The sequence below is a fragment of the Gigantopelta aegis genome, chromosome 1 (assembly GCF_016097555.1).
Source record: "Gigantopelta aegis isolate Gae_Host chromosome 1, Gae_host_genome, whole genome shotgun sequence".
NCBI lineage: Eukaryota > Metazoa > Mollusca > Gastropoda > Neomphalida > Peltospiridae > Gigantopelta > Gigantopelta aegis.
The window spans coordinates 22,599,999-22,626,117 of record NC_054699.1 but is presented as its reverse complement, the minus strand read 5'-3'; the positions used below and the strand labels follow the sequence as shown (position 1 = coordinate 22,626,117).

General features: G+C 33.9%; 1 protein-coding gene across 1 annotated transcript in view; it reads right to left on the bottom strand.

The window, feature by feature from the left end:
- Positions 1 to 2,064: 2,064 nt before the first annotated feature.
- Positions 2,065 to 26,119, bottom strand: part of LOC121372242 (collagen alpha-2(IV) chain-like) — a 115,374-nt gene continuing 91,319 nt past the window's right edge. The window contains exons 28-40 of the mRNA XM_041498536.1: positions 25,474 to 25,649; positions 24,159 to 24,222; positions 22,664 to 22,843; positions 19,645 to 19,752; positions 18,516 to 18,587; positions 15,389 to 15,511; positions 12,640 to 12,744; positions 11,575 to 11,709; positions 10,790 to 10,924; positions 8,966 to 9,238; positions 7,432 to 7,623; positions 6,036 to 6,322; positions 2,065 to 5,510 (exon numbers count right to left, since the gene is read on the bottom strand). Coding sequence (XP_041354470.1) covers positions 5,250 to 5,510; positions 6,036 to 6,322; positions 7,432 to 7,623; positions 8,966 to 9,238; positions 10,790 to 10,924; positions 11,575 to 11,709; positions 12,640 to 12,744; positions 15,389 to 15,511; positions 18,516 to 18,587; positions 19,645 to 19,752; positions 22,664 to 22,843; positions 24,159 to 24,222; positions 25,474 to 25,649 — 2,111 coding nt within the window. The 3' untranslated portion in view covers positions 2,065 to 5,249. The remainder of the gene's footprint in view (positions 5,511 to 6,035; positions 6,323 to 7,431; positions 7,624 to 8,965; positions 9,239 to 10,789; positions 10,925 to 11,574; positions 11,710 to 12,639; positions 12,745 to 15,388; positions 15,512 to 18,515; positions 18,588 to 19,644; positions 19,753 to 22,663; positions 22,844 to 24,158; positions 24,223 to 25,473; positions 25,650 to 26,119) is intronic.

Below are 26,119 nucleotides of genomic sequence, written 5' to 3'. Positions count from 1 at the left end.
TGAAATGAGATGTCATATTTATGTTGTGATATCACAGTATATTTTCAACAAGATATTTAGATTTTTTTTGGGATCATATTTCTATATACTTATAATACATTTATGGGGTCTAAAATCAACCGTTTAGGAGATATAGGGCCTCAAAGTTGATGTTGGTAGACACTGGATTTAAGCTAATTGGCACATTTTCTAGTATCTGATTTTTGAAGATTTAGGATGTAATATTCATCTGAAAAATTTAAAACAAAAAACCTGTTGCATTTTATTCTAGTTTCAATTATATTTTGGCATACCCAGTAGATTTATTATTTTAATACTTTTGAGATGGAGATAATGGAAATCTGCTGCCACCACACACATTACCATAGGCTATTTTAACCTTTCTAATATATACACTGTGGCCATGATACAACTATTGCAGCCAATCAGTGGCCATGATACCACTATTGCAGCCAATTAATGGCCACGATACCATTATTACAGTCAATCAGTGGCCATGATACCACTATTACAGCCAATCCGCGGCCATGATACCATTATTGCAGCCAATCAGTGGCCATGATACTACTATTATAGCCATGATACCACTATTGCAGCCAATCATTGGCCATGATACTACTATTACAGCCAATCGGCAGACATGATATCACTATTACAGCCAATCATTGGCCATGATACCACTATTACAGACAATCGGTGGCCATGATACCACTATTACAGCCAATCATTGGCCATGATACCACTATTACAGCCAATTGGCGGCCATGATACCACTAGTACAGCCAATCGGCGGCCATGATACCACTATTGCAGCCAATCGGCGGCCATGATACCACTATTGCAGCCAATCAGTGGTCATGATACCACTATTACAGCCATTGTCCATGATACCACTAGTATAGCCAATCAGCAGTCATGATACATGTACCACTAAATATTGCAGTCAATCATCAATCATGATATCACTAAATATTACAATCAATCAGCATTCATGATACCACTAATTATTGGTCAATTAGCGGCCATGATACCACTATTACAGCCAATTGGCAGCCATGATACTATGTTTTCTATATTGTTCGTATCAAAATTAACAGGATCAATATATAGGAATGTGTACTTTCCCAGACTTTTCTTGTTAAATTGCAGGATAAATATATACTGATGGAAAGGAATAAGGGAACACATCAAATTGTAGACCAAATTTAATTCACTACTAGCGTAGTAATGTCTGTATTTCATACCAAGTTGTAACGTGGGATTGAATGTCTGTAGTGTTGAATGTGCTGCCTATGTGTTCCCAGTCAACTTCTGACAATATGAAATGATTTTTTATGCAGTCATTATTTCTTGTTGCTATCTGTGTGATCCTTTATTTCTTTCCATCAGTATATCTTTTGAATGACAAAAGATACTAGTTTTATCCTGTTCAAGGCTAATGAACATATCTCACATGGCTTTTTCACTAGCCTGAATACTTTGCCATTCAAGAGCTAGACAGACATTTCGAAGGTTATAATCGTTCTCTGCCATAGAATTAATGAAAGCAAAGAAATTTCGCCTACCACCAAGTAGGCAAAGATTCCCTCTGTTATAAAACAATAATCCAATTTTTGACATTAAATATCTTTACTTTGATCATTTTCGAGTTCGCAGATAACAAATATTTTACATATAAATCACCAATACACACAAAATAGGAAAAAACCTGACACCATCCCCTTTCAACAATATTTTCATCAAGGGCAAACCCAGGAAACATTTTAGGGAGGGGACAAGGACAAAAAGGGCACGGATATATTCCTTGAAAAGGGCACTTAAATGAAAATTGTAAATAAATTGTTCAAAAAGGGGCACTTTAATTTTTTTAAGGGGAAAGACAGGTCCCCCTGAATCCCTCTCTTGGATCTGCCATTGTTCATTTAAATACCCAAGTGCTGTTGGGTTTTTCCTGTTGTGTATTTATCAGTGAAACATCACATGCACTGGTTGATGAGTAGATATGTTTTTGTGGCTATAAAACTTGAAGAAAAGTACTGATTTTACAAAGAACAGACAAACATATAGATCACATTGACTTTATTCAGTAAAATGTCATTTTTCCCTGCCAAAGATTTTTGTTCTGTTCTGTTTGTCATAGGACCATCATCAGTTAAAACTGGCACTTGATAATTACAGTTTCAGTTTACATAATTGTTTGATAATTCCCCACCCTGGTGTCTTGTATAATACTGGAGGCTTTGAGGACTTGAAAGTATATTTTAATAAACTTCTAAACTGATAAATATTAATCTGAAATTGATTAATCAATGCTCACAAGTTGCCAAAATATACCTGTACTACATTTCATTTTTTTTTTTCAAGTAGCAGTTAAAAATAAATTATTTTACTATCCAATAGGCGAAAATAAATAAATTTTAACTACCGTAATATTGCTACTTTAGGACAGTATTACAACTGACAGGACAAGGATTTTTGTTACATGTATTTCATGTAATAAATATAAGAATACATTGGCTACCGTTTCATTATAAATAGTATAATAATATATCTTCAAATTACAAAACAGGAGTCAATTTCACAAAACATCGTAAGTTTACAGCTGTGATTAGCTGTTAAACTGGTCTAACTGTTAAACTGGTCTAGCTGTTAAACTGGTCTAGCTGTTAAACTGGTCATACCTTAATTGCATGTGGTTGGCATCTATTTCATGCAGTAAACTGCACCATTACGGAAGAAAATTAAATGTGTATTCTTAAAAATATATCAGTTATATATATCAATTGTAGTTTTAATGATAGTTTTACATTTATGTGCAAAACTAGTTTTATGTTTTGTGAAATTGATCCCAGAATTCTATTTAAGTGACCTCAAATAGATGTTGAGCAACTAATTTGGAAATATTTGTAAGGTTGGATACATAATGAGCAAACACTACAGAAGAATGCTATATAGATATAATGACAGAATTGTTATACACTTCCAAGCCCTCAGAGCAAACCAAATATACACGTTTACATATCCATCAAAATGATATCTTACAAAAGTACAAAAATTTCAACATATATAAATCTAAATTGTAATAGAAAAAAAATCGTAATTTTTCTATGGACATTTTGACTTACAATTTAACAAAAAAAATCAATTCCACACATTATGATACAAACTTTGGCACAAGTGAAAACTTTGACTAGAAAAAAACTGTTATAAATTGCACATTTTTTCTAATAAAAAAAAGGTCAAAACCTACATAAAAATGTCTTGTCGGCACAATCATAAAACTATAATAATTGTGACAAGCCTATATAAAAATGTTTTGTAAGCAAAATTATAAAATTATGTACACGAGTATTGGGTATAATAAAATTATGACTTTTTCAGAAAACGAACTACTACATACCGCATATCTACATGTAGGCTAATTGTCATAGACTTGAGTTCCTATCACATGCAATACAATGACAACGACATAGAGATTAAAATGGATTTCACATTGCTAATTTCGTTTAAAATATTGCAAAAAAAAGCTACATACAGTAATTATACAAACTAGTTTACAGAGAACAAACAAAAATCCCAATTTTTTTACCTTTAAAGCCTCCAGTCAAAAATCTCCATTGACAAAGCTTAAAGTTAGTTTGTCGACACTTGAAACAGAGTCAACAATAACTAATCGACTCTGTCATTATGGTGATTAATAAGTTGAATAGCTTTAAACACCTCAATTAATTAATTAATTAATCAATACAAATGAGGCCAATGCAAAATGAATTAGCCATCACAAACCTTTCCATATCGCAAAGCGATTTGAAAACAGAACACAGCCATTTTTTATTTCAGAATATTTTAGGATTCAGTTAGAGAATTAAACAAATTTCAAGTTTTATCATTTTGAGGACAATGACTTCCAGCTTTAATACAAAAATGTTTTATTTTGGATCAATTTATTTAACAATGAATGGACTATTTGTAAACAAGTTTAATTAAAAAAAATTAAAATAAAAATAAAATAAAAATCTGAAATTTCTGAATAGCTGTGATCCTCTATGTGGTCGCCTTGGTAACAAGAAAGAGTTTAGTGAAAGCTACACCGTAACAAGAGCCGCTACTATGTCTCCAACAAAAACACGCAGTTATATAAAATGTCTACTGATGTTAATTACATTGTAGATGGCAGTGAATGTGAAAAAAATCACAGAACTTTGGGCAAACTGTTTTGTGTATTACCTTCTCTCCACATTTCACAGCATGTGACATACTTATCGTTGTTGTTGTTGTTGCTTTTGTTCTTAATTACTACTTATTATTTTTATTATTATTAATTGCTAGTTATTATTATCATGGCCTATTTTACTACCAATATATTGCATATTTGTAATATTTTAGCATATTATTATTATAAATAAAACAAAGTGACATATTAGGATATTGCCATATTTTTATTATTTATATATTTCTATATAACTGTTTTAGGTCTGTACAAAGCAGATTTTATTAACATATGCTAAATGCAGGTAAGTTCTAACTTTTTGCATATTTTTGCATATTTCATTATTATTATTATTATTATTATAAAAATAACCAGATCTTAGGGCTATTACTAGTAATCTTTAAAAAAAAAAAAACTGTTTTGAAACTTTTTATTTTGAAAATGCATAATTTTCTGTCTTTAAAAGTGACAAATCAGTTCACTTAATTACTGTGAAACAAAAAAAAAAATATAAAAGTTAAGGTTTACTCCATGAATACTTCATAATAAATTATATTATTCAACAGTTAATTTGTTTATGTCAACAACACTCTGGTACTAAAGTGTTGTGAAATATCTCTAACTGGAGGTATTAGCATGTGAAAAACCCCAAAAATCTAATATCTGATTCAGCAACCAGCAAAGATATTTCAGCAAAGCCTTCAACGTGTGGAGAGAACAATACACACACAGCACAAACGTTGTCCATGATGACAAGGTTTACGAGAGCATTGAGCGATATCGGTCGTCAGGCACAAACAAAACCTGTGTGACTTAGCACCATTTTTTACGTTTAACTTAAGGCACCTCTGTTCCTTGTCGGCAGTCGATACAATTATAAACATCAAAATGCACTTGCATAGTTAATACATAACATCACGTATGCCTTATCTATACAAAAAAAACAGCGTCGTCACTGCTGCAGCCGATGATGTAGCAACAGCAGCAGCAGCAGTACAACACCGTCTATCACGTAACACTACTCTCACACTGCGGTAACCTAGGAGACCATTTTCATACATACTTGACAGCGACTGACTCTCGTCCGGAGATTGCCAGCCTTAAGAGTTTGGGGTTGGGGTGCTACGAACTGAGAGTGCGAATCTATAGTTGTGAGCCAGAAGCTGTATTTATTTGCGAAGTAATGACAGGTTCCGCGCGCCCCATTACATTCGATAAACGGCGTGGCGCGGAAATCTTCAAGACAGCTGCCAGGGCTTGATAGTGACTGGCCACCTCCACCTGGTCCTGCTGCTGTGTGCTGAAAAAGGAAAAAAATTATGTTTTTAATAATTTAATCCTTCAATTAAATGCAAAAAATGGTGGTATTATTATTATAAAAAAAAGGGACCTCATTATGCAAAATGGACCATGAATGATGAAAGAAATCGGTTAACTTGTAAGTGAATTTTAAACTATTACCAAGTGAAAGCTGTCAATACCAGATCTTCTCTAACCCAGAATTCCCTGAAAACCGGACATTTTTTTCATTATCCCTTTTTAAATATTAGTAAATTTTGGTTTCATGGGTGCCAAGTTTAGAGGAAGTTCAGTATAATTATATGCATTTAAAAAAAAAAAAAATTTACCAGTCACAAATTTAGTATAAAATTGCTATGCTTTGCAGATTTGGCCATTAAACATTGATAAATTTACACCAAAAAACCCCCCTAATTATTATTAGTTAAAAACAAATGGGTGATAATCACATATTATCATGGCAAAATTTTTAAAACAATTCTTATTACTTTAAAAAAATCAAAGAGCGTAATAAACATGTTATTACCATGGCGAAACTGTAACCAATCCAGAGTCCATTCCATCCCGATGGGCAGTCTGGTATTTGCAGCGTCTGACTGTGGATGGCGATGACGTTGCTGGGGGAGTCGCAGACCACGCAGCGGCTGATGAAGGGAACGATCTCCTGCTCCTGCACTGGCATCATTGGAATGGCAGCGTTGGTGGACAGCCAATAGGAGCGGTCGTTACGGCTGGCGTAGTTACACACGTTGTCCATGTTGCAGAAGAGGAACGGCATTGTGCTGAATCTCTGCATGCACGATCCTGCCCAGCCTGGCGAGAAGAGACGGAAACGTTTATTTAAAAAGACAGATTCATTAATAGAAGAAGAAGTTTGTTTTGTTTAACAAACCACAAGAATACATTGATTTATTAATCATCGGCTATTGAATGTCAAACATTTTGGTAATTTTGACATATAGTCTTAGAGAGGAAACCCTTTACATTTTTCTATTAGTAGTAAGGGATATTTTATATGCACCATTCCATAAACAATATAGCATATACCACCGCCTTTAATCTACCAGTCGTGGTGCACTGGCTGGAGCGAGAAACGGGCCCACTGACAGGGATCAATCCATAAAAGATCACACATCAAGCGAGTGCTTTACCACTGGGCTATGTCCCATCCTGATTCATTAATAGATTTAGACAAACAAACAAAAAAAGTAAAAGTTTGTTTTATTTAACCATGCCTCTAGTGCACATTGATTTTTATCTTATCATTGGACATCAAACATATGGTCATTCTGACATATTTCTTTAGAGGAAACCCGCTGCCGCCACATAGGCTACTCTTTCTGATAAGTAGCAAGGGGTCTTTTATATGCACTTTCCCACAGACAGGACAGCACATACCACAGTCTTTGATGAACCAGTTTGTGGACCACTGGATGGAACAGAAAATAGCCCAAACTGCAAATGGGTCTACTGAGAAGGATTGATCTGATGACCGATCGCTTTACAAGTGGACACGCTACCGCTTGAGTTACATCCCACTCCCAGATAAACAAAGCAGTGCATGAAAGCACAATACAGTTTTTCTGAACAATAAAATCCTGGGCTAGCTCTGCCACTCACCAAATTCGCCATTTGCTAATTTTAAGAACAATTGGCAATTTTGTTTATAATCTGGCAAAAAAAATTGTGTAATAATTGATATTTAAAAAAAAAAAAAAAAAAAAAAAGTTTTGCATTTTCGATATAATTTGGCGAAATATTTGGACCATCCAGAGTTAGCACTGAAAGTGTGAACACATTCAAGCTTGTACCTCTGCCCAGACAGTCGATGATTAATAGATCAATGTGCTCTAGTTGTGTCGTTAAACAAAACAAACTTTAGTCTCTGTGTTAAATGTTTTTTTTTTAGAAAAGATGCTTACCCAAATCTTGATGATGCGACTTCTCGTTGCCCTCGATGTACAGCAGAGAGTATCCCTCCCACATCTGCGTCTGGCCGCGGGGGCATCTTGGAATGTCTACAGACTGGCTGTGTCGTACGAGCAGGTAGCCGGTCGGGGGCACGGACCCAGCGGGACCTCGCTCTCCCTTGATACCAATAGCACCAGACTGACCTGAAACAAGACAGAAAAAGCATTTTGAATGTGACCAGCATATATATAGAATACTAAACGAGCTTGCCTGTCATACCATTTTTATGAAATGAGTGAACAGTTTTGATATTTGATGAACGAAAGCAAGTCAAATACCAACACTGTTCACAAGTTTCATAAAAATGGTATGACAGGCAAGCTAGTTTAGTATTTTATTATTACAAACCAACTGGAAACAAGCTGCAATGCAGAAGTTAGCAGATGTCGAGATCTACTACACATTATTTTTCTAAGAATTGGGTCAACAAGTGATCTACCTCATGCCAATATTACACTAGTTAGATATTGAGTGATTGTTATGACATGAGCAATATCTTACACTGGTGTGTAATAAAAACTATTATTACCTCATACATATTCTACATGACTTCTGATTGGTCAGTGTTACATCACGTGTGATTCCGTTTGAGAGTTTCTTACCTCATGCATATTCTACATGACTTCCGATTGGTTAATGTTACGTCACATGTGATTCCGTTTAAGAGTTTCTTACCTCAAAAAATATTCTACATGACTTCCAATTGGTCAGTGTTACGTCACGTGTGATTCCGTTTGAGAGTTTCTTACCTCATGTATATTCTACATGACGTCCGATTGGTTAATGTTACGTTACGTGTGATTCCGTTTGAGAGTTTCTTACCTCATGCATATTCTACATGACGTCTGATTGGTTAATGTTACTACATGTGTGATTCTGTTTGAGAGTTTCTTACCTCGTGCATATTATACATGACTTCCGACTGGTTAATGTTAAGTCAAGTCTGATTCCATTTGAGATCATATGGCACTGCTCTGTGGATTTGCAAACCCATAAATCACCATATTACACTAATTCTGGGGAATCCTCTTAGCACTGACCAATGAGGGGATATAACAGGTGTGTGGCATGTATGACAACAAGAGACAAGCACCTGTTATGGCTGGAGAGACAAGGACCAAGATGTGGAGGTGGACAGCTAACGAAAGTTGAAAGATAAAAGAAGCTGCAAGATCGGGAAGAATTAAGATAGAATTCAAAGGAGAGAAAAGAAAGAGGGCACTGGCATAAAAAAAAAAAAAAAAAAATCCAGACCCCACAAAAAAGAAAATACCCGTAGACACCCCAAAAAATGACACAAATAAAAAGAAAAAAAGAAAAGAAAAAAAAATGACACAAAAAAAAATAAAAAAAAAATGACACAAATAAAAAGAAAAAGAAAAGAAAAGAAAAAAATAGAAGAAAAAAATGACACAAATAAAAAGAAAAAGAAAAGAAAAAAAAAAAAGAAGAAGAAAAAAGAAGAAGAAGGAAAAGAAGCTGTACCTGGAGTTCCATCTGTTCCAGGGAGTCCGTCGAGTCCGGGAAGTCCAGGTTGTCCAGGATCTCCCTTGAATCCAGGCAGTCCATCGTCTCCACGACGTCCGGGCAGTCCATCAATTCCTGGCCGACCTGGCTCTCCCGGGAGCCCTTGTACTCCGGGAATCCCTGACAGCCCTGGCTCTCCCTTCTGTCCCTTGGGTCCCATTGGAAGGTCTTCGATGTGAATCACCCCTGGAGGGCCCTGGTCTCCCTTGTAACCTGGCTGGCCAGTACGACCTAGATGGAGGTAAAAAAAAACAGAAACAAATTTGATCAGAAAGAAACATTAAAATATTGTAGTTCTGTGCATAGTTCATGAGGTAGTTCTGTGCATAGTTCATGAGGTAGTTCTGTGCATAGTCCATGAGGTAGTTCTGTGCATAGTTCATGATGTAGTTCTGTGCATAGTTCATGAGGTGGTTCTGTGCATAGTTCATGAGGTGGTTCTGTGCATAGTTCATGAGGTGGTTCTGTGCATAGTTCATGAGGTGGTTCTGTGCATAGTTCATGAGGTGGTTCTGTGCATAGTTCATGAGGTGGTTCTGTGCATAGTTCATGAGGTAGTTCTGTGCATAGTTCATGAGGTGGTTCTGTGCATAGTTCATGAGGTGGTTCTGTGCATAGTTCATGAGGTGGTTCTGTGCATAGTTCATGAGGTAGTTCTGTGCATAGTTCATGATGTAGTTCTGTGCATAGTTCATGAGGTGGTTCTGTGCATAGTTCATGAGGTGGTTCTGTGCATAGTTCATGAGGTAGTTCTGTGCATAGTTCATTAGGTGGTTCTGTGCATAGTTCATGAGGTAGTTCTGTGCACAGTTCATGAGCCAGACATACGTTTTTAGATTTGACTACCAAATTAACGGACTAAAAAAAAGCCAATGTGATTTTCAATTAGCCTGGGCCTAGTTTCACGAAGCAATCTTAGAACTAAGTTTATTGTAAGTGTATAAGGTAGTTATGCACTTAAGGTGATCTTAGCACTAAGATATCTGAAGTGTATGAAAATATGTGATGGCCATGTCAGAAAGCCAGCTAATGTTTCGTAATGCATCCCATGATACCCTCTGCACACACCAGTTACTACTACTACTAATAGGCTGCAAATCTTAACATTTGTTATAATCTGGTAATAACACCATCAAGCTATGAAACTTATGACACCAGCTAATAATAATATACGCTGCAAAAAATCTTACTACACATTGCTGCAAGCTATGAAAGTAGTCATATGCTGCAGTATCCTAGTCATATGTTCCATTGCCCTAAAAACTAAACACAATCTTACAGGCAAACTGGTGGTGCCTTATTTTACATGTTAGTAATTGGACATCATACACTAACACAACTCCTGAAAGTTGTTTTATTACAAAAACATGAAACCATTCACACTTCTTTATTTTGACTGTGTGCTGTTGTGTTATATTTTAAGACACTTGTTAAAGTTTGCCGTGATGCCTTGCCTTTTGGATGTAATGCCCTAAACAAAATCTCCACAGGTCAAGGCCAAATAGCCATGTTCTCTTATTTGCCAAATTCAAAGCCTGAATAAGCTGCAAAACAGAACAATAAGCTGTAAAACACAAGATAATTAAACTGGACGAACCAGATACAGCTCTATAGTCCAAAGGTTCAATGGTCTAAAGGTTTAATGGTCCGAAGGTTCAACCCTAACCCTAACGCTAGGTTCAGTAGTCCGATGGTTTATAGACCTAACCCTGGATTATTGAACCTTTGGACTATAGAGCGGTCCTTGGATGAACCAGCATGTGTAAAAAAACACAGACATACCTGGACTTCCTTTGAGACCTGGCAGTCCATCCAGTCCGGGATCACCCTTCGGTCCTTGCAAGCCTGGAAGTCCGGGGAGTCCAGAATCTCCCTTTGATCCCTTCAAGCCCAGTTGTCCTGGCAACCCAGCATTTCCTTTAAAGGTAAACAAAAGCAAGGTTAGCCCACATTTAATAATTAGTGCATATAATAATTATAATACGCTAGTGGCTATTGTATGTCTTTATGTAAACTAAGACAGGGTTAGCCAACACTTAATAATTAGTCCATATAACAATAATTAATAAGCTAGTGGCAATAGATTCCTTTTCTTCTTTTTTTAACTTCTTTAACATTAACCATATTTCATAATATAAATTACTATTAATTGTAAGGTTCAAAATATTTTTGAATTTATGAAATTAATACATGACACTCGGACAATTTTGTCGAATTTAACAGCAACAAATTGCCTGAATGCCCTAAAAATTAAAGAGCATCTTACGGCCAAACCGACTGTGCCCTATTTTGCAATGTTACTAATTGGTCATCATACTGAATTTTTTTTTTTTTTTAATTTTTTTTTTTGAAAATGTGATATCGTTTACACTTCTATATTTTGAATGGGTGCTGTTTTGTCATAATAAAACACTTGTCGCCTTACTTTATAATGCCTTAAAAACATCTCCATTGGTCTAAGGCAAATGAAAATTGACCTCTAATTTGCCAAATTCGAAGTTTTAAACTTCACTTTCATGAATAACCTAAACTATCAATTGACATCACTAAATGTTCATGAGACTCACCCTTTGGTCCTTGCAGTCCCGGCAAGCCCGGCCGTCCACCCTCTCCAGGGTAACCCCGATCACCTTTGTCGCCCTTCATTCCTGGTAATCCTGGCAAACCATCCTTACCATTAAATCCTGGTGGCCCATCCTGACCTAAATGGTTAAAACAATGATTAGGCTTCACATGTCTTAAAACAAATACTGCGATAAATTAATTTGTTTTTAGCACAAAATGCAGACATTTGTAACACATCTGGTAATAACAACAATAAGCTATGAAACTTAACACACCAGGTAATAATAATAATAATAACAGGCTGCAGTCCAGTTTAAAAATTTTACTTTTGCTTATTTAAAGCATATACAACTGTAAGCAAGGATATTAAGATATAACATTTGACAATTTTTTCTTCTTCTCAATTTTCTATTTTTAATTTTCTCAATTTTGTATTTAAAAAAAGAAAACCAAACAAATAACTTTTCACCATATTTTATACATACAAAGTCATAGTTACTAAGTGATAAACTACTTCTGACCATGATCTACGAAGTGTGTGATGATTACCTGGTCATAGTGTTAGTTAGTAAATCAACTAAACATAGACGTGATAAACTATCTATAAATTGTGTGATGTGTACCTGGTCATAGTGTTAGTTAGTAAAACACATAGACATAGACATGATAAACTATCTATAAATTATGTGATGTGTACCTGGTCATAGTGTTAGTTAGTAAATCACATAAACATAGACATGATAAACTATCTATAAATTGTGTGATGTGTACCTGGTCGTAGTGTTAGTTAGTAAATCACATAAACATAGACGTGATAAACTATCTATAAATTGTGTGATGTGTACCTGGTCATAGTGTTAGTTAGTAAAACACATAGACATAGACATGATAAACTATCTATAAATTATGTGATGTGTACCTGGTCATAGTGTTAGTTAGTAAATCACATAAATATAGACATGATAAACTATCTATAAATTGTGTGATGTGTACCTGGTCGTAGTGTTAGTTAGTAAATCACATAAACATAGACGTGATAAACTATCTATAAATTATGTGGTGTTTACCTGGTCGTCCTGGTAACCCTGCATTTCCCTTTTCACCGCGGACTCCTTCACCTGGGAGTCCTGCATCTCCCTTCTCTCCAGGTAGACCATCAAGACCAGGCAGACCTGAGGAACACAGACAACACAACTAACATGAAGAAATAAACAAACACTGTGTAAGTCAATGATTCAAGGATCCCCATTCTTGACATTGTCACATTGGTATGGGGCAATAAATAGTAATAAATCAAAAAATATATATATACACACAAATACATGTATATACATACATATATATATCAGTGTTCTCGCTGCTCCATTTTAGCGGGGCGGCCCGCCCCGCTATTGCATTTTGCCGCCCTCCTTCAAGTTCTCTGCCCTCCTTTATTTTTCTGCACCCCTCTTTATTTTCCAGCACCTATCTCCGCTATTTCCAAATGCACACTTTTTTCCACACAAAAAAACCCCACAACGATCAGTCTGCACACTGGACATCGAAGGAAACAAGCCGCGTTGTGTACAAAAAAGCAACTGATGAAACATTTACGACAGTTACCGTAACGTAATTTAATAGTATTTTTAACGGCCTCTATTTTGTCCCATAACTGTATCCATTTGTATGTTTAATACAAACAATAAAAGTTATATTTTATTTGAGTAATGAAAACATTTTTATTTTTTATGGATTCGGCAATCTCCGACTGAAAAACCCCCATTTATTTGGCGCCAAATTTGTCACGTGATCAGAACGGTCACTCTATATTTTGTTTCCACTAACTTTCGTCTGATATTTTGTCCTCAGTTACAGATATAATTGATTGTAACTGACGATTTTTCTTTCTGTCACTTCTGTCATTCAGTTTATTCAGCAGTTCTTATAATATATTGTAAACTTTTAATTTTGGGAGAATATCACCACTTATAAAATCAATGGAAGTGGTAGTGTTTAGCATTAAAATCATTCATCTTGGGTGCCAAATAATATACCGGGTATACACCGCCACTACAAAAACGAAACTACTTTTTATCAGTTGGCAATAATATTTTATCACAACGATCGATTCATTTGATGAAGATGGGAATAACAAAAAAACAAAAAAAATGTTTTCGACATTAGTGGATCACACAAACGTCTTTTTTGTTTTTCGTATATCTTGAAATCTTTATTAAAATAATATTAAAACTTTGATCGGTTCAGCAAAACCGGAACTGCCAGTGAATATCAGACCGATAACATCTTCGGTTCAGTTAAAAGACGAGTCTGCTTGTATTTCGTATAAACTTTTTGTAATCAAAATAAGGAGTATGTCTTTCCACAAAGTCTATCAACACACAACAACATGGTAACCACCAAGCTCTCTCCCAACCCCCCCCCCCCCCCCCCCCCCTTTTTTTTTTTTTTTTTTTGAAGGGTGTGGTGCTGCGCGGCCGCCCTCCTTTAATTTTCACCCAGCGAGAACACTGTATATGTATATATATATATACTTTTACTAAACCAAATAACTTTGAAAATACTAAGATTAGGCTTAAACAACAGGCGACAAACGCTATGTATTTTGTTCTGGCAAAAGCAAAAAGAAAAAAAAAGAAACCAAAAAGAAACAAAAAACATGAATAAATAAACAATCAAACAAATAAATAAATAATAATAATTTAAAAAAACACACACTAAAAATAAATAAAGAAAGAAAGAAAGAAATATATTTATACATTAATGAATATTCAATTAAACAAGTATCTATATTTATAATTATTAACAAAAAACCCAAACAAATTCTATTACATTCATTACAATATACAGGGCTTCTAGATTATGGTAGCCCTACTCCCATGGCTAGTGATATTCAATGTTGGGCTAGTAAATAACTACTATTGCCATGCCCGACGAGGCTTCTAGATTATGGTAGCCCCACTCCCATGGCTAGTGATATTCAATGCTGGGCTAGTAAATAACTACTATTGCCATGCCCGATGGCTAGTGAATTTTGTTTTTGTTAAATGTTGCAGTTAAGTCTATTTTGTCTGCTCTACCTCAAACACCCAATGTTAGAGTTTTTAAGCTCTATTTCTCCCTTTAGGCAACATATCTGATTATTACAATTATTTAGTAAAATTCTATTAAAGTAAAGCAGGGCTAGTGAATTTTTAATTGTGGCTAGTAAAAAAATGTAATCACTGATCCCATGGCTAGTGGATTTTATAAAAATTCTAGAAACCCTGCAATATAACTTCATTCAATTGGTCCACCCATAGCAACATGAGTTTGTTAATTTCTCAATGAGTGTAAAACATTATGTTGTCAGGAAACATCATATTATAGTCATTTTATATTGGTACTTTTATATTGGTACTTTTATGGACCCAAAAATAATTCAGAATAAAATATGCATTTTTAGCGTTATTATTTGTAAGTATTATTAAATTTAATTAATAGGATTGTCTGCTATGTTTTTTTACGTTCATTTGGGTATGAAAAAAAAAAATCTGCAAACTGATGTGTGAACAGTTTCGCAGATGATTTTTTTTTCATACCACAATGAATGTAAAAGAAATAACTGACAATCCTTAAATAATAAACATTTGAACACAAATACATTTATTTTAAATAATAATAAACAAAAAATATTTAAAGTAAAGGGCTTTGGTGAAGTTTTTTCTTTCTATTTTGACAGTATATTTTATTTATATTTTTAACAGTAAATATTACTAGTATATGGAAATCCATTCTAAAAATACTGTTATCAGTAAATAATAATTAGTGCACACATACCTGGACTTCCTTTCATGCCTGGCAGCCCGTCATTACCACGGGGACCAACTCGTCCTGGCTCTCCTTTCAGACCAGCGGTGGATCGACCAGGTAAACCTGGGAGACCCTCAGGACCAGGTAGACCTAGAAATCAACATCAGGTGTAATAAAGGAAATAGTATGTAATGCAGGTGTAATAAAGTAAATAGTAAGCACTGCAGGTGTAATAAAGGAAATAGTACATAATGCAGGTGTAATACAGGAAATAGTACATACTGCAGGTATAATAATGGAAATAGTACATAATGCAGGTGTAATAAAGGAAATAGTATGTAATGCAGGTGTAATACAGGAAATAGTACATAATGCAGGTGTAATAACGGAAATAGTATGTAATGCAGGTGTAATACAGGAAATAGTACATAATGCAGGTGTAATAACGGAAATAGTATGTAATGCAGGTGTAATACAGGAAATAGTACATAATGCAGGTGTAATAAAGGAAATAGTATGTAATGCAGGTGTAATACAGGAAATAGTACATAATGCAGGTGTAATAACGGAAATAGTATGTAATGCAGGTGTAATACAGGAAATAGTACATAATGCAGGTGTAATAAAGGAAATAGTATGTAATGCAGGTGTAATACAGGAAATAGTACATACTGCAGGTGTAATAACGGAAATAGTATGTAATGCAGGTGTAATACAGGAAATAGTACATACTGCAGGTGTAATACAGGAAATAGTACATAATGCAGGTGTAATAAAGGAAATAGTACATAATGCAGGTGTAATACAGGAAATAGTACATACTGCAGGTATAATAATGGAAATAGTACATAATGCAGGTGTAATAAAGGAAATAGTATGTAATGCAGGTGTAATACAGGAAATAGTACATACTGCAGGTGTAATAACGGAAATAGTATGTAATGCAGGTGTAATAAAGGAAATAGTACATAATGCAGGTGTAATACAGGAAATAGTACATACTGCAGGTATAATAATGGAAATAGTACATAATGCAGGTGTAATAAAGGAAATAGTATGTAATGCAGGTGTAATACAGGAAATAGTACATAATGCAGGTGTAATACAGGAAATAGTACATACTGCAGGTGTAATAAAGGAAATAGTACATAATGCAGGTGTAATAAAGGAAATAGTACATACTGCAGGTGTAATAACAGAAATAGTACATACTGCAGGTGTAATACAGGAAATAGTACATAATGCAGGTGTAATAAAGGAAATAGTACATAATGCAGGTGTAATAAAGGAAATAGTACATAATGCAGGTGTAATAACAGAAATAGTACATACTGCAGGTGTAATACAGGAAATAGTACATAATGCAGGTGTAATAAAGGAAATAGTATGTAATGCAGGTGTAATACAGGAAATAGTACATACTGCAGGTGTAATAACGGAAATAGTATGTAATGCAGGTGTAATAAAGGAAATAGTATGTAATGCAGGTGTAATAAAGGAAATAGTACATAATGCAGGTGTAATAAAGGAAATAGTATGTAATGCAGGTGTAATACAGGAAATAGTACATACTGCAGGTGTAATAACGGAAATAGTATGTAATGCAGGTGTAATAACAGAAATAGTATGTAATGCAGGTGTAATAAAGGAAATAGTACATACTGCAGGTGTAATAACGGAAATAGTATGTAATGCAGGTGTAATAAAGGAAATAGTATGTAATGCAGGTGTAATAAAGGAAATAGTATGTAATGCAGGTGTAATACAGGAAATAGTACATACTGCAGGTGTAATAACGGAAATAGTATGTAATGCAGGTGTAATAACAGAAATAGTATGTAATGCAGGTGTAATAAAGGAAATAGTACATACTGCAGGTGTAACAACGGAAATAGTATGTAATGCAGGTGTAATAAAGGAAATAGTACATACTGCAGGTGTAATAACGGAAATAGTATGTAATGCAGGTGTAATAAAGGAAATAGTATGTAATGCAGGTGTAATAAAGGAAATAGTACATAATGCAGGTGTAATAACGGAAATAGTATGTAATGCAGGTGTAATAACAGAAATAGTATGTAATGCAGGTGTAATAAAGGAAATAGTACATACTGCAGGTGTAATAACGGAAATAGTATGTAATGCAGGTGTAATAAAGGAAATAGTATGTAATGCAGGTGTAATAAAGGAAATAGTACATAATGCAGGTGTAATAAAGGAAATAGTATGTAATGCAGGTGTAATACAGGAAATAGTAGATACTGCAGGTGTAATAACGGAAATAGTATGTAATGCAGGTGTAATAAAGGAAATAGTATGTAATGCAGGTGTAATAAAGGAAATAGTACATAATGCAGGTGTAATAAAGGAAATAGTACATAATGCAGGTGTAATACAGGAAATAGTACATAATGCAGGTGTAATACAGGAAATAGTACATACTGCAGGTGTAATAACAGAAATAGTATGTAATGCAGGTGTAATAAAGGAAATAGTATGTAATGCATGTGTAATAACGGAAATAGTATGTAATGCAGGTGTAATAAAGGAAACCTTATGCAATACAGGTGTAATAAAATAGACATTAGGCCTACAGGGTACAGGTGTACTAAAGGACACCTTTCGGAAATACAAGTATATGTAATCAAGAACACCTTACAGAACACCTTATACATGTATATGAATACAGAAGCATTGAATACAGAAATAAGTAATTAATATCTGGAGTGATTTTGACAAAAATATTAAATAAAACAAATTGTAATAATCACATCACAATAAAGGAATAAATAAAGGAATAAATAAAACATACACCTTTCAGTTAAGGGAAATGTTGTAAGTGAATCGATTTGTTATTATTTTATACACTGGTCGGCGGGGTTTTCTCCACAATATCTGATAGCACAGACTAAAAGTAATCTGGATTTGAGGAAATGAAATTCTGCAGAAGGAAAGAAATTCTGAATAAAGGAAAGAAATTGTGGATAAATGAGTAGAAATTGTGGATAAAGGAGTAGAAATTGTGGATAAAGGAAAGAAATTGTGGATAGAGAGTAGAAATTGTGGATAAGGAGTAGAAATTGTGGATAAAGGAGTAGAAATTGTGGATAAAAGAAAGAAATTGTGGATAAAGAGTATAAATACTGCATGTTACCTCTATCTCCTTTAGATCCCATTATTCCAGGTAATCCATCGAGTCCAGGTAATCCAGGCTCACCTGGCTCACCTAGAACAAACAACAATACACTGTAGCCATGACAACAATTACACAGATTTATACCAAACAATAAAAGAAATGTATTAAAACAGAATCCTGTCTAAACTGTATCCTGATTAAAACAGAATCCTGTCAAAACTGTATCCTGATTAAACAGAATCCTGTCTAACTTTATCCTGATTAAAACAGAATCCTGTGTAAACTGTATCCTGATTAAAACAGAATCCTGTCAAAACTGAATCCTGTCTAAACTTTATCCTGATTAAAACAGAATCCTGTCTAAACTGGTCAACTTTCATGGTCCCGACTTTTCTAATTATAAAACGCAACTCTGTAAATACCGGATTCTGTCTAAATTGGATAATATCCATTGCAATATAACAGTAACATTCTTTACAATAGTAATATTTTTAATAGCCATAACATTCTTTTAACAGTAACTTTCATTATAATATATGTATAACAGTAACATTCTTTATAAGAATAATATTCTTTATTGCAATAACAATCTTCATAACAGTGATGTTCTTAACAGTAACATTCTTTATAAGAATAATATTCTTTATTGCAATAACAATCTTCATAACAGTGATGTTCTTAACAGTAACATTCTTTATAAGAATAATATTCTTTATTGCAATAACAATCTTCATAACAGTGATGTTCTTAACAGTAACATTCTTTATAAGAATAATATTCTTTATTGCAATAACAATCTTCATAACAGTGATGTCCTTAACAGTAACATTCTTTATAACAGTAATGTTTGTTATAACAATAATATTCTTTATAATATAATTCACATTTTTAAATAATAATAACATTATTCATAATATTAAAATTAATATTAATATTAATAAAAACCTAACAACAACAATAACATAATGTTCTTTATAACATAATGTTCTTTATGTCAATAACATTCTTTATAACAATAACATTGTTTATATGTTGCTGTACAATGTTACATTATAAACTCTTTGTACACAATGAATGTGTACAACACATAAGATGTGAAAGCAAGGTATATAAAGTTGTGATGTGTATGTTTGTACTAGTAACATACCTGAGAGTCCAGGAAGGCCAGGCTGTCCAGCATTACCCTTGTCACCTGGCAGTCCATTAAGTCCTGGTAAACCATTATCACCTGGCTGACCCTTCAATCCAGGCACACCTGTAACACAAAACAGGTGATAAACAGTACAATAAATAATAAACATGTAGCTATTAGTATAAAGACATAAGTGAAATTATATAATCTTTACTATATGTCTGAGGAAAGAATACACTCATGTCACCTTAGTCTGTGCAGCACAAAAGTCTGTGCATGTTAATTACATTACATTATGTTTTGAAACAAGTGTTGGGGAATGTTTGTAAACAAACAAACAATGTTAATTTAATCCATAAAACAATACATCTTGATTGTAAATATATGTATAAAACTGACAGGTAACAATTTGATTGGAAAAGCTCAGAATTAATGCACTAAAAGTATACTTTTGCCAGCCTCGATCAACATGTTTTTGTATCACCTGTCAACACGTGTCTGTCACCACTGTAATGATTAACCTTGTATATCAACTTACACAAGTTTACATCAAAGCTTCAATACATACCTTATTGTAATTTATGAATCCATAAATTAAATAAATGTTTTATTTTATCTGTTAACGTAAACATCCAAGCATACTTTGAATTTATCTCCGAGTGACACAATGCAATATGGCTGCCCAAACTCTGAAGCTTGCACTTACAGCATTTTTTGCTAGTCTGTTTCAAAATTATCATTGATTGTCCTATATGTCTAATGAACACTATTTGTGCTCATTTACACACTTAATAACAGACAACTTTTGTTGAATAATGATCCAAAACTTTTACATTGGCTTTTTTTATATTGTCATTTTGTGTTGTCCGAACTAAGGAGCATGGAACACCATTTATATTTATCTCATTTGCATAATCTAAATGTTTCTGAAACAGACTATAATAGGAAGTGTTTGTTGTTTAGAACTTTAAAAAAAGTTGGATCCATTATTTGTTGTTGTTTCGGTAAACATTAGATACAGAAGTGGTTGTTTTAATGTTTGCTGTGCAGACTTATGTGTCGTCATGCAGGCCAGTAAATACAGGGGGTCCCAATAAAAATGCGCTCATTACTTGAGTTTAAACAAAATTAAAATTAAAATAACGTTCAGTAGTAACATGTTTATTGTTCCATTGTACTGTGGCGGTGAAACAAATATTTTTAAAGAAAGATTTTAACTTTAAACTATAACACAAATGCTTAGGTGCGCAGACTTAAGTGCCACCAGTGTATTCATAGAAACAAAATGTGGTGTGTTTTTTATTTTAAGATAATATATTTTAAGATCACTGATATATTAAAGACATTATATATCCTATCCTTCAGTGCATTCTACATTAGAAATATACATACACCTTATATTTCCTTCAGTACATTCTGCAGTAGAAATATACATAAACACATTTTACTACCTACGAGGTACAGCATAACGAGGGTCATATTTATTGTACGATTTCCCTCGTATGTCATAACTAAATCATATGTACTCCTGACATTGTCGTTTAACGATTGGCTGTTGTAAGAGTACATTTCTTCCTGATTGGTTGACATGACATTCCACAGATACTACTTTCTTCATTAATACATTTTTATTTCAAGTGTAAGCTGATCACATGCCGTAATGACAAATACTTGTTTTTAATTAATTTAATAAAACATTAATTGATTATTTATGATAACTTGTATTATATTATGATGTAGTTGTGACACATCAAACACTTAATTATGAATATAACATTCACAACTGTTAGAAATCTATACTAAGGTCGACGAGTCACTTTTCGCACCCTTGTTTTGGCTTCGTACATAATAAATGTAGCATATCTTACCGTAATTTCACTTGAAAGCCATATTTAGTAAAAGATACAATGTTTTAATCACAAGATTTTCTTCAAACACATTCAGGTGCGTTAATAATGTTTAAAAAAAAAAAAAAATCAATAGCAATGTTGCACTGGAATTTTTCCAGCATTCTTAAAACGGAAACGTCATGTACCCAATTTATAGTTATTGTAAGGAGATGAAAAGTGACGTCATTGGAATACTGACGTCATTCAAATTCAAAACTAATTATTTCAATTACTGTGTATTTGTTTGCTTTTTAGTATACACATGCTTTACAATTTACAGCTGTTGATACATGTGTACTCTTTACTTATGGGCATATAAATATCACATAACTTTAGAACAGGTTGTGATTTGGTTTTCAAGACATCAACGAACAAACATTACTCTGCCGTTAAGGAAACGTTAGTTTGTAAACAATGACTGGAATGTTCATTTAGCAAGACAGTGCTATCGTAATAAACAGAATATTACATTCGTCTCCATGACAGACGATGTTTACGACACTCGTGCCTAAATTATCGCATTTCCCTTGGTCTCGCTAGGGAAATATGATAATTTATATATTTCCTTTAATGTATGCTACAGAAGAAATATACATAAACACATTATATTTTCAGTCAGTGCACCATAACTGGTATATCAAAGGCCATGATATGTGCTATTCTGTCTGTGGGATGGTGCATACAAAAGATCCCTTTCTACTAATGACAAATGTAGTGGATTTCCTCTCTAAGACTACATATCAGAATTACCAAATGTTTGACATCCAATAGTCAATGATTAATAAATCGATGTGCTCTAGTGGTGTCGTTAAACAAAACAAACTTTAACTGAAGATTACGTCAGAATTACCAAATATTTGACATCCAATAGTCGATGATTAATAAATTGATGTGCTCTAGTGGTGCCATTAACAAAACAAAATTTAACTCTAAGACTATATGTCAGAATTACCAAATGTTTGACATCAAATAGTCGATGATTAATAAATCGTAGTTCTCTAGAGGTGTCGTTAAACAAAACAAACTTTAACTGAAGATGATGTCGGAATTACCAAATGTTTGACATCCAATAGTCGATGATTAATAAATCAATGTGCTCTAGTGTTGTCGTTAAACAAAACAAAAAACACAAATTAAAACCGTACCTGGCTCCCCATCGTGTCCATTGCGTCCTGGGTCTCCTTTAGGTCCTGGCAGACCAGGAAGTCCGGGCCTTCCTTCGTTACCACGGTCACCCTTCAGTCCTGGGGGTCCTTGCAGACCAGGCAGACCAGAGTTTCCCTTGGCTCCAAACTCCCCTGGTAAACCGGGCAAGCCTGGGGCTCCTGGAGTAAACAATTAAATAATGGGGGATCATTTGTCAGTTATCTCCCTTTTAAGATGTCGGAAGCAGCTAAGTGGTAGTGTTTGCTAGTGAGGTTCTGATTAACTGAGTTAGTGATACTCCAATAATAGTTAAATAATTTAATGAAGCTATGTTGCTTGTGTAACTTCCATATTACATAATGTCATTTGCTTTCTTGAACTTGTTAATTAATCAAGTATAAATGTTATGATTGTGTACAATCAAGTATAATTCACAGTTATTTCCCTTAGTTTGATTTCCTTTGTGCAGAGTTAAATATATAATGAATCTATGTTGCTTTTATCATATAACATAATGTTATTTATTTGTACCAGTTAAAACAAAAAAGTAACTTTCATATTACTGTTAAATAATTATGTAAAACATTTGTAATTAACAATTAAATAATTATGTAAAACATTTGTAATTAACAATTAAATAATTATGTAAAACATTTGTAATTAACAATTAAATAATTATGTAAAACATTTGTAATTAACAATTAAATAATTATGTAAAGCATTTGTAATTAACAATTAAATAATTGAGTAAACCTGTCTCTGACACTTATATAATAAAACATATTAGATAAATAAATCTTTTTTTAATAATTTAATTATTTAAATGATTAATTTAGTAAGACTCATGTAACAATTCAATAAACAATGTTGATAATTTAATGATTTAGTAAACAGTTAATTTAGTAAACCTTGTTTAACAGGTAAATAAAGAATGAAGTACATTGATTACTGTTTTACAGGTAAATAAAGAATGAAGTACATTGATTACTGTTTTACAGGTAAATAAAGAATGAAGTACATTGATTACTGTTTAACAGGTAAATAAAGACTGAAGTACATTAATTACTGTTTTACAGATAAATAAAAATGAAGTACATTGATTACTGTTTTACAGGTAAATAAAGACTGAAGTACATTAATTACTGTTTTACAGATAAATAAAGAATGAAGTACATTAATTACTATTTTACAGGTAAATAAGGAATGAAGTACATTGATTACTGTTATACAGGTAAATAAAGAATGAAGTACATTGATTACTGTTTTACAGGTAAATAAAGAATGAAGTTCATTAATTACTATTTTACAGGTAAATAAAGAATGAAGTACATTGATTACTGTTATACAGGTAAATAAAGAATGAAGTACATTGATTACTGTTTTACAGGTAAATAAAGAATGAAGTACATTGATTACTGTTTTACAGGTAAATATAGAATGAAGTACATTGATTACTGTTTTACAGGTAAATAACGAATGAAGTACAATGATTACCTTTCATGCCTGGTAGTCCATCTCGACCCGGTAAACCAGCCTGACCTGGAAGTCCACCTTCACCCTACAATAACATATATATCTCAGTTTATCTCATGCCGACATAAAGACAATTAACATCTAGAATATACTGATAAAATAACACAAAAATAATCATTACCCTCCCCCCACCCCCAACAAAAAAACCCCAAGTACATCAGCATTCACCAAAGCTTAATGCAAAAATGTTTATTTTTGTGCACAAATACATGCTTTTCACTAATGTCCACAGACCACCTTTTCATAAAAAGCATCCCAGTCCATGTAGAATGAATAATATGTGTACTGTACGTATAGTGTGTGTGTGATGTGTGTGTGTTTGAGAGAGAGAGAGAGAGAGAGAGAGAGAGAGAGAGAGAGAGAGAGAGAGAGAGAGAGAGAGAGAGAGAGAGAGAGAGAGAGAGAGAGAGAGAGAGAGACAGAGACAGAGACAGAGACAGAGACAGAGACAGACAGACAGACAGACAGACACAGAGACGGAGATGGAGAGAGAGAGACAGAGACAGAGAGGCGGGTGTTCAGGGAGGGAGACAGAGAGGGAGGGGAGAGAAGGAGAGACAGAGGAAAAAAGACAGAAAAAATAAGATCTCAAGGGAGAAAAGATGGAGAAAGTGATAAAGAGAGTGAGACCGACACAGGGAGGAATGGAGAGAAAGAGACAAAGAAAGACACAGAGAATAGCGAATACAGACAGCAGAAAGAGACAGAAAGAATAGAGAATACAGATTCAGACAGTAAGGACATATAGATGAATATCACCACTTGGTAGAAGTATGATGAATTTTACCTGACAACACATAATGAGACCATAAGCCCACTTTGTATGCCCACTTTGTATAAGTAAGGTGAATATCACCTAACAACATATAATAAGACCATAAGCCCACTTTGTATAAGTATGGTGAATATCATCTAACAACACATAATAAGACCATAAGCCCACTTTGTATAAGTAAGGTGAATATCACCTAACATATAATAAGACCATAAGCCCAATTTGTATAACTAAGATGAATATCACCTAACAACATATAATAAGACCATAAGCCCACTTTGTAAAAGTAAGGTGAATATCACCTGACAACATATAATAAGACCATAAGCCCACTTTGTACAAGTAAGGTGAATATAACCTGACAACATATAATAAGACCATAAGCCCACTTTGTACAAGTAAGGTGAATATAACCTGACAACATATAATAAGACCATAAGCCCACTTTGTACAAGTAAGGTGAATATCACCTGACAACATATAATAAGACCATAAGCCCACCTTGTCTCCTTTAAGTCCGGGGAATCCCACAGGGCCATCATTACCCTTGGGACCGGGTAGACCCGGCCGCCCGGGTTCTCCATCACGTCCTGAGGGTCCAGGCTGCCCCTGGGGGCCTGGGTTACCAATTCCTGGGAAGCCAGTTTCGCCCTTCAGTCCAGGCAAACCAGGCAGTCCTGAAACAGTCATCATCATATCAGTGATGTCATTAAGTCATTAAGAATAGAAATGGCAGGTGGAAATCAATTTATACTTTAAAGCCATAGTGTTATGTCATGTGTCATAATCAGGTTGACACCGAAGCCAAAGAATGGCAGGATATCATTGGTTTATCTTCAATATTAACATTATATGTTGATGACAAGCTAATATTAACCAATCAGAAACAAGCTTACAAAGACAATTATAACAGATGTTTACAAAGACAATTATAACAGAGATGTTTACAAAGACAATTATAACAGAGATGTTTACAAAGACAATTATAACAGAGTTGTCAAAATGCTCAAATTAGATTGTACAGTGAAACCTCTCAAAACCAGATCCTCTGTAAACCGGAATTCCCTCAAAACCGGCCATTTTTCAGTCCATTTTAAAAAATCAGAAAAGAACTTAACCTCTCTAAACCAGATACCTCTTAAAACCA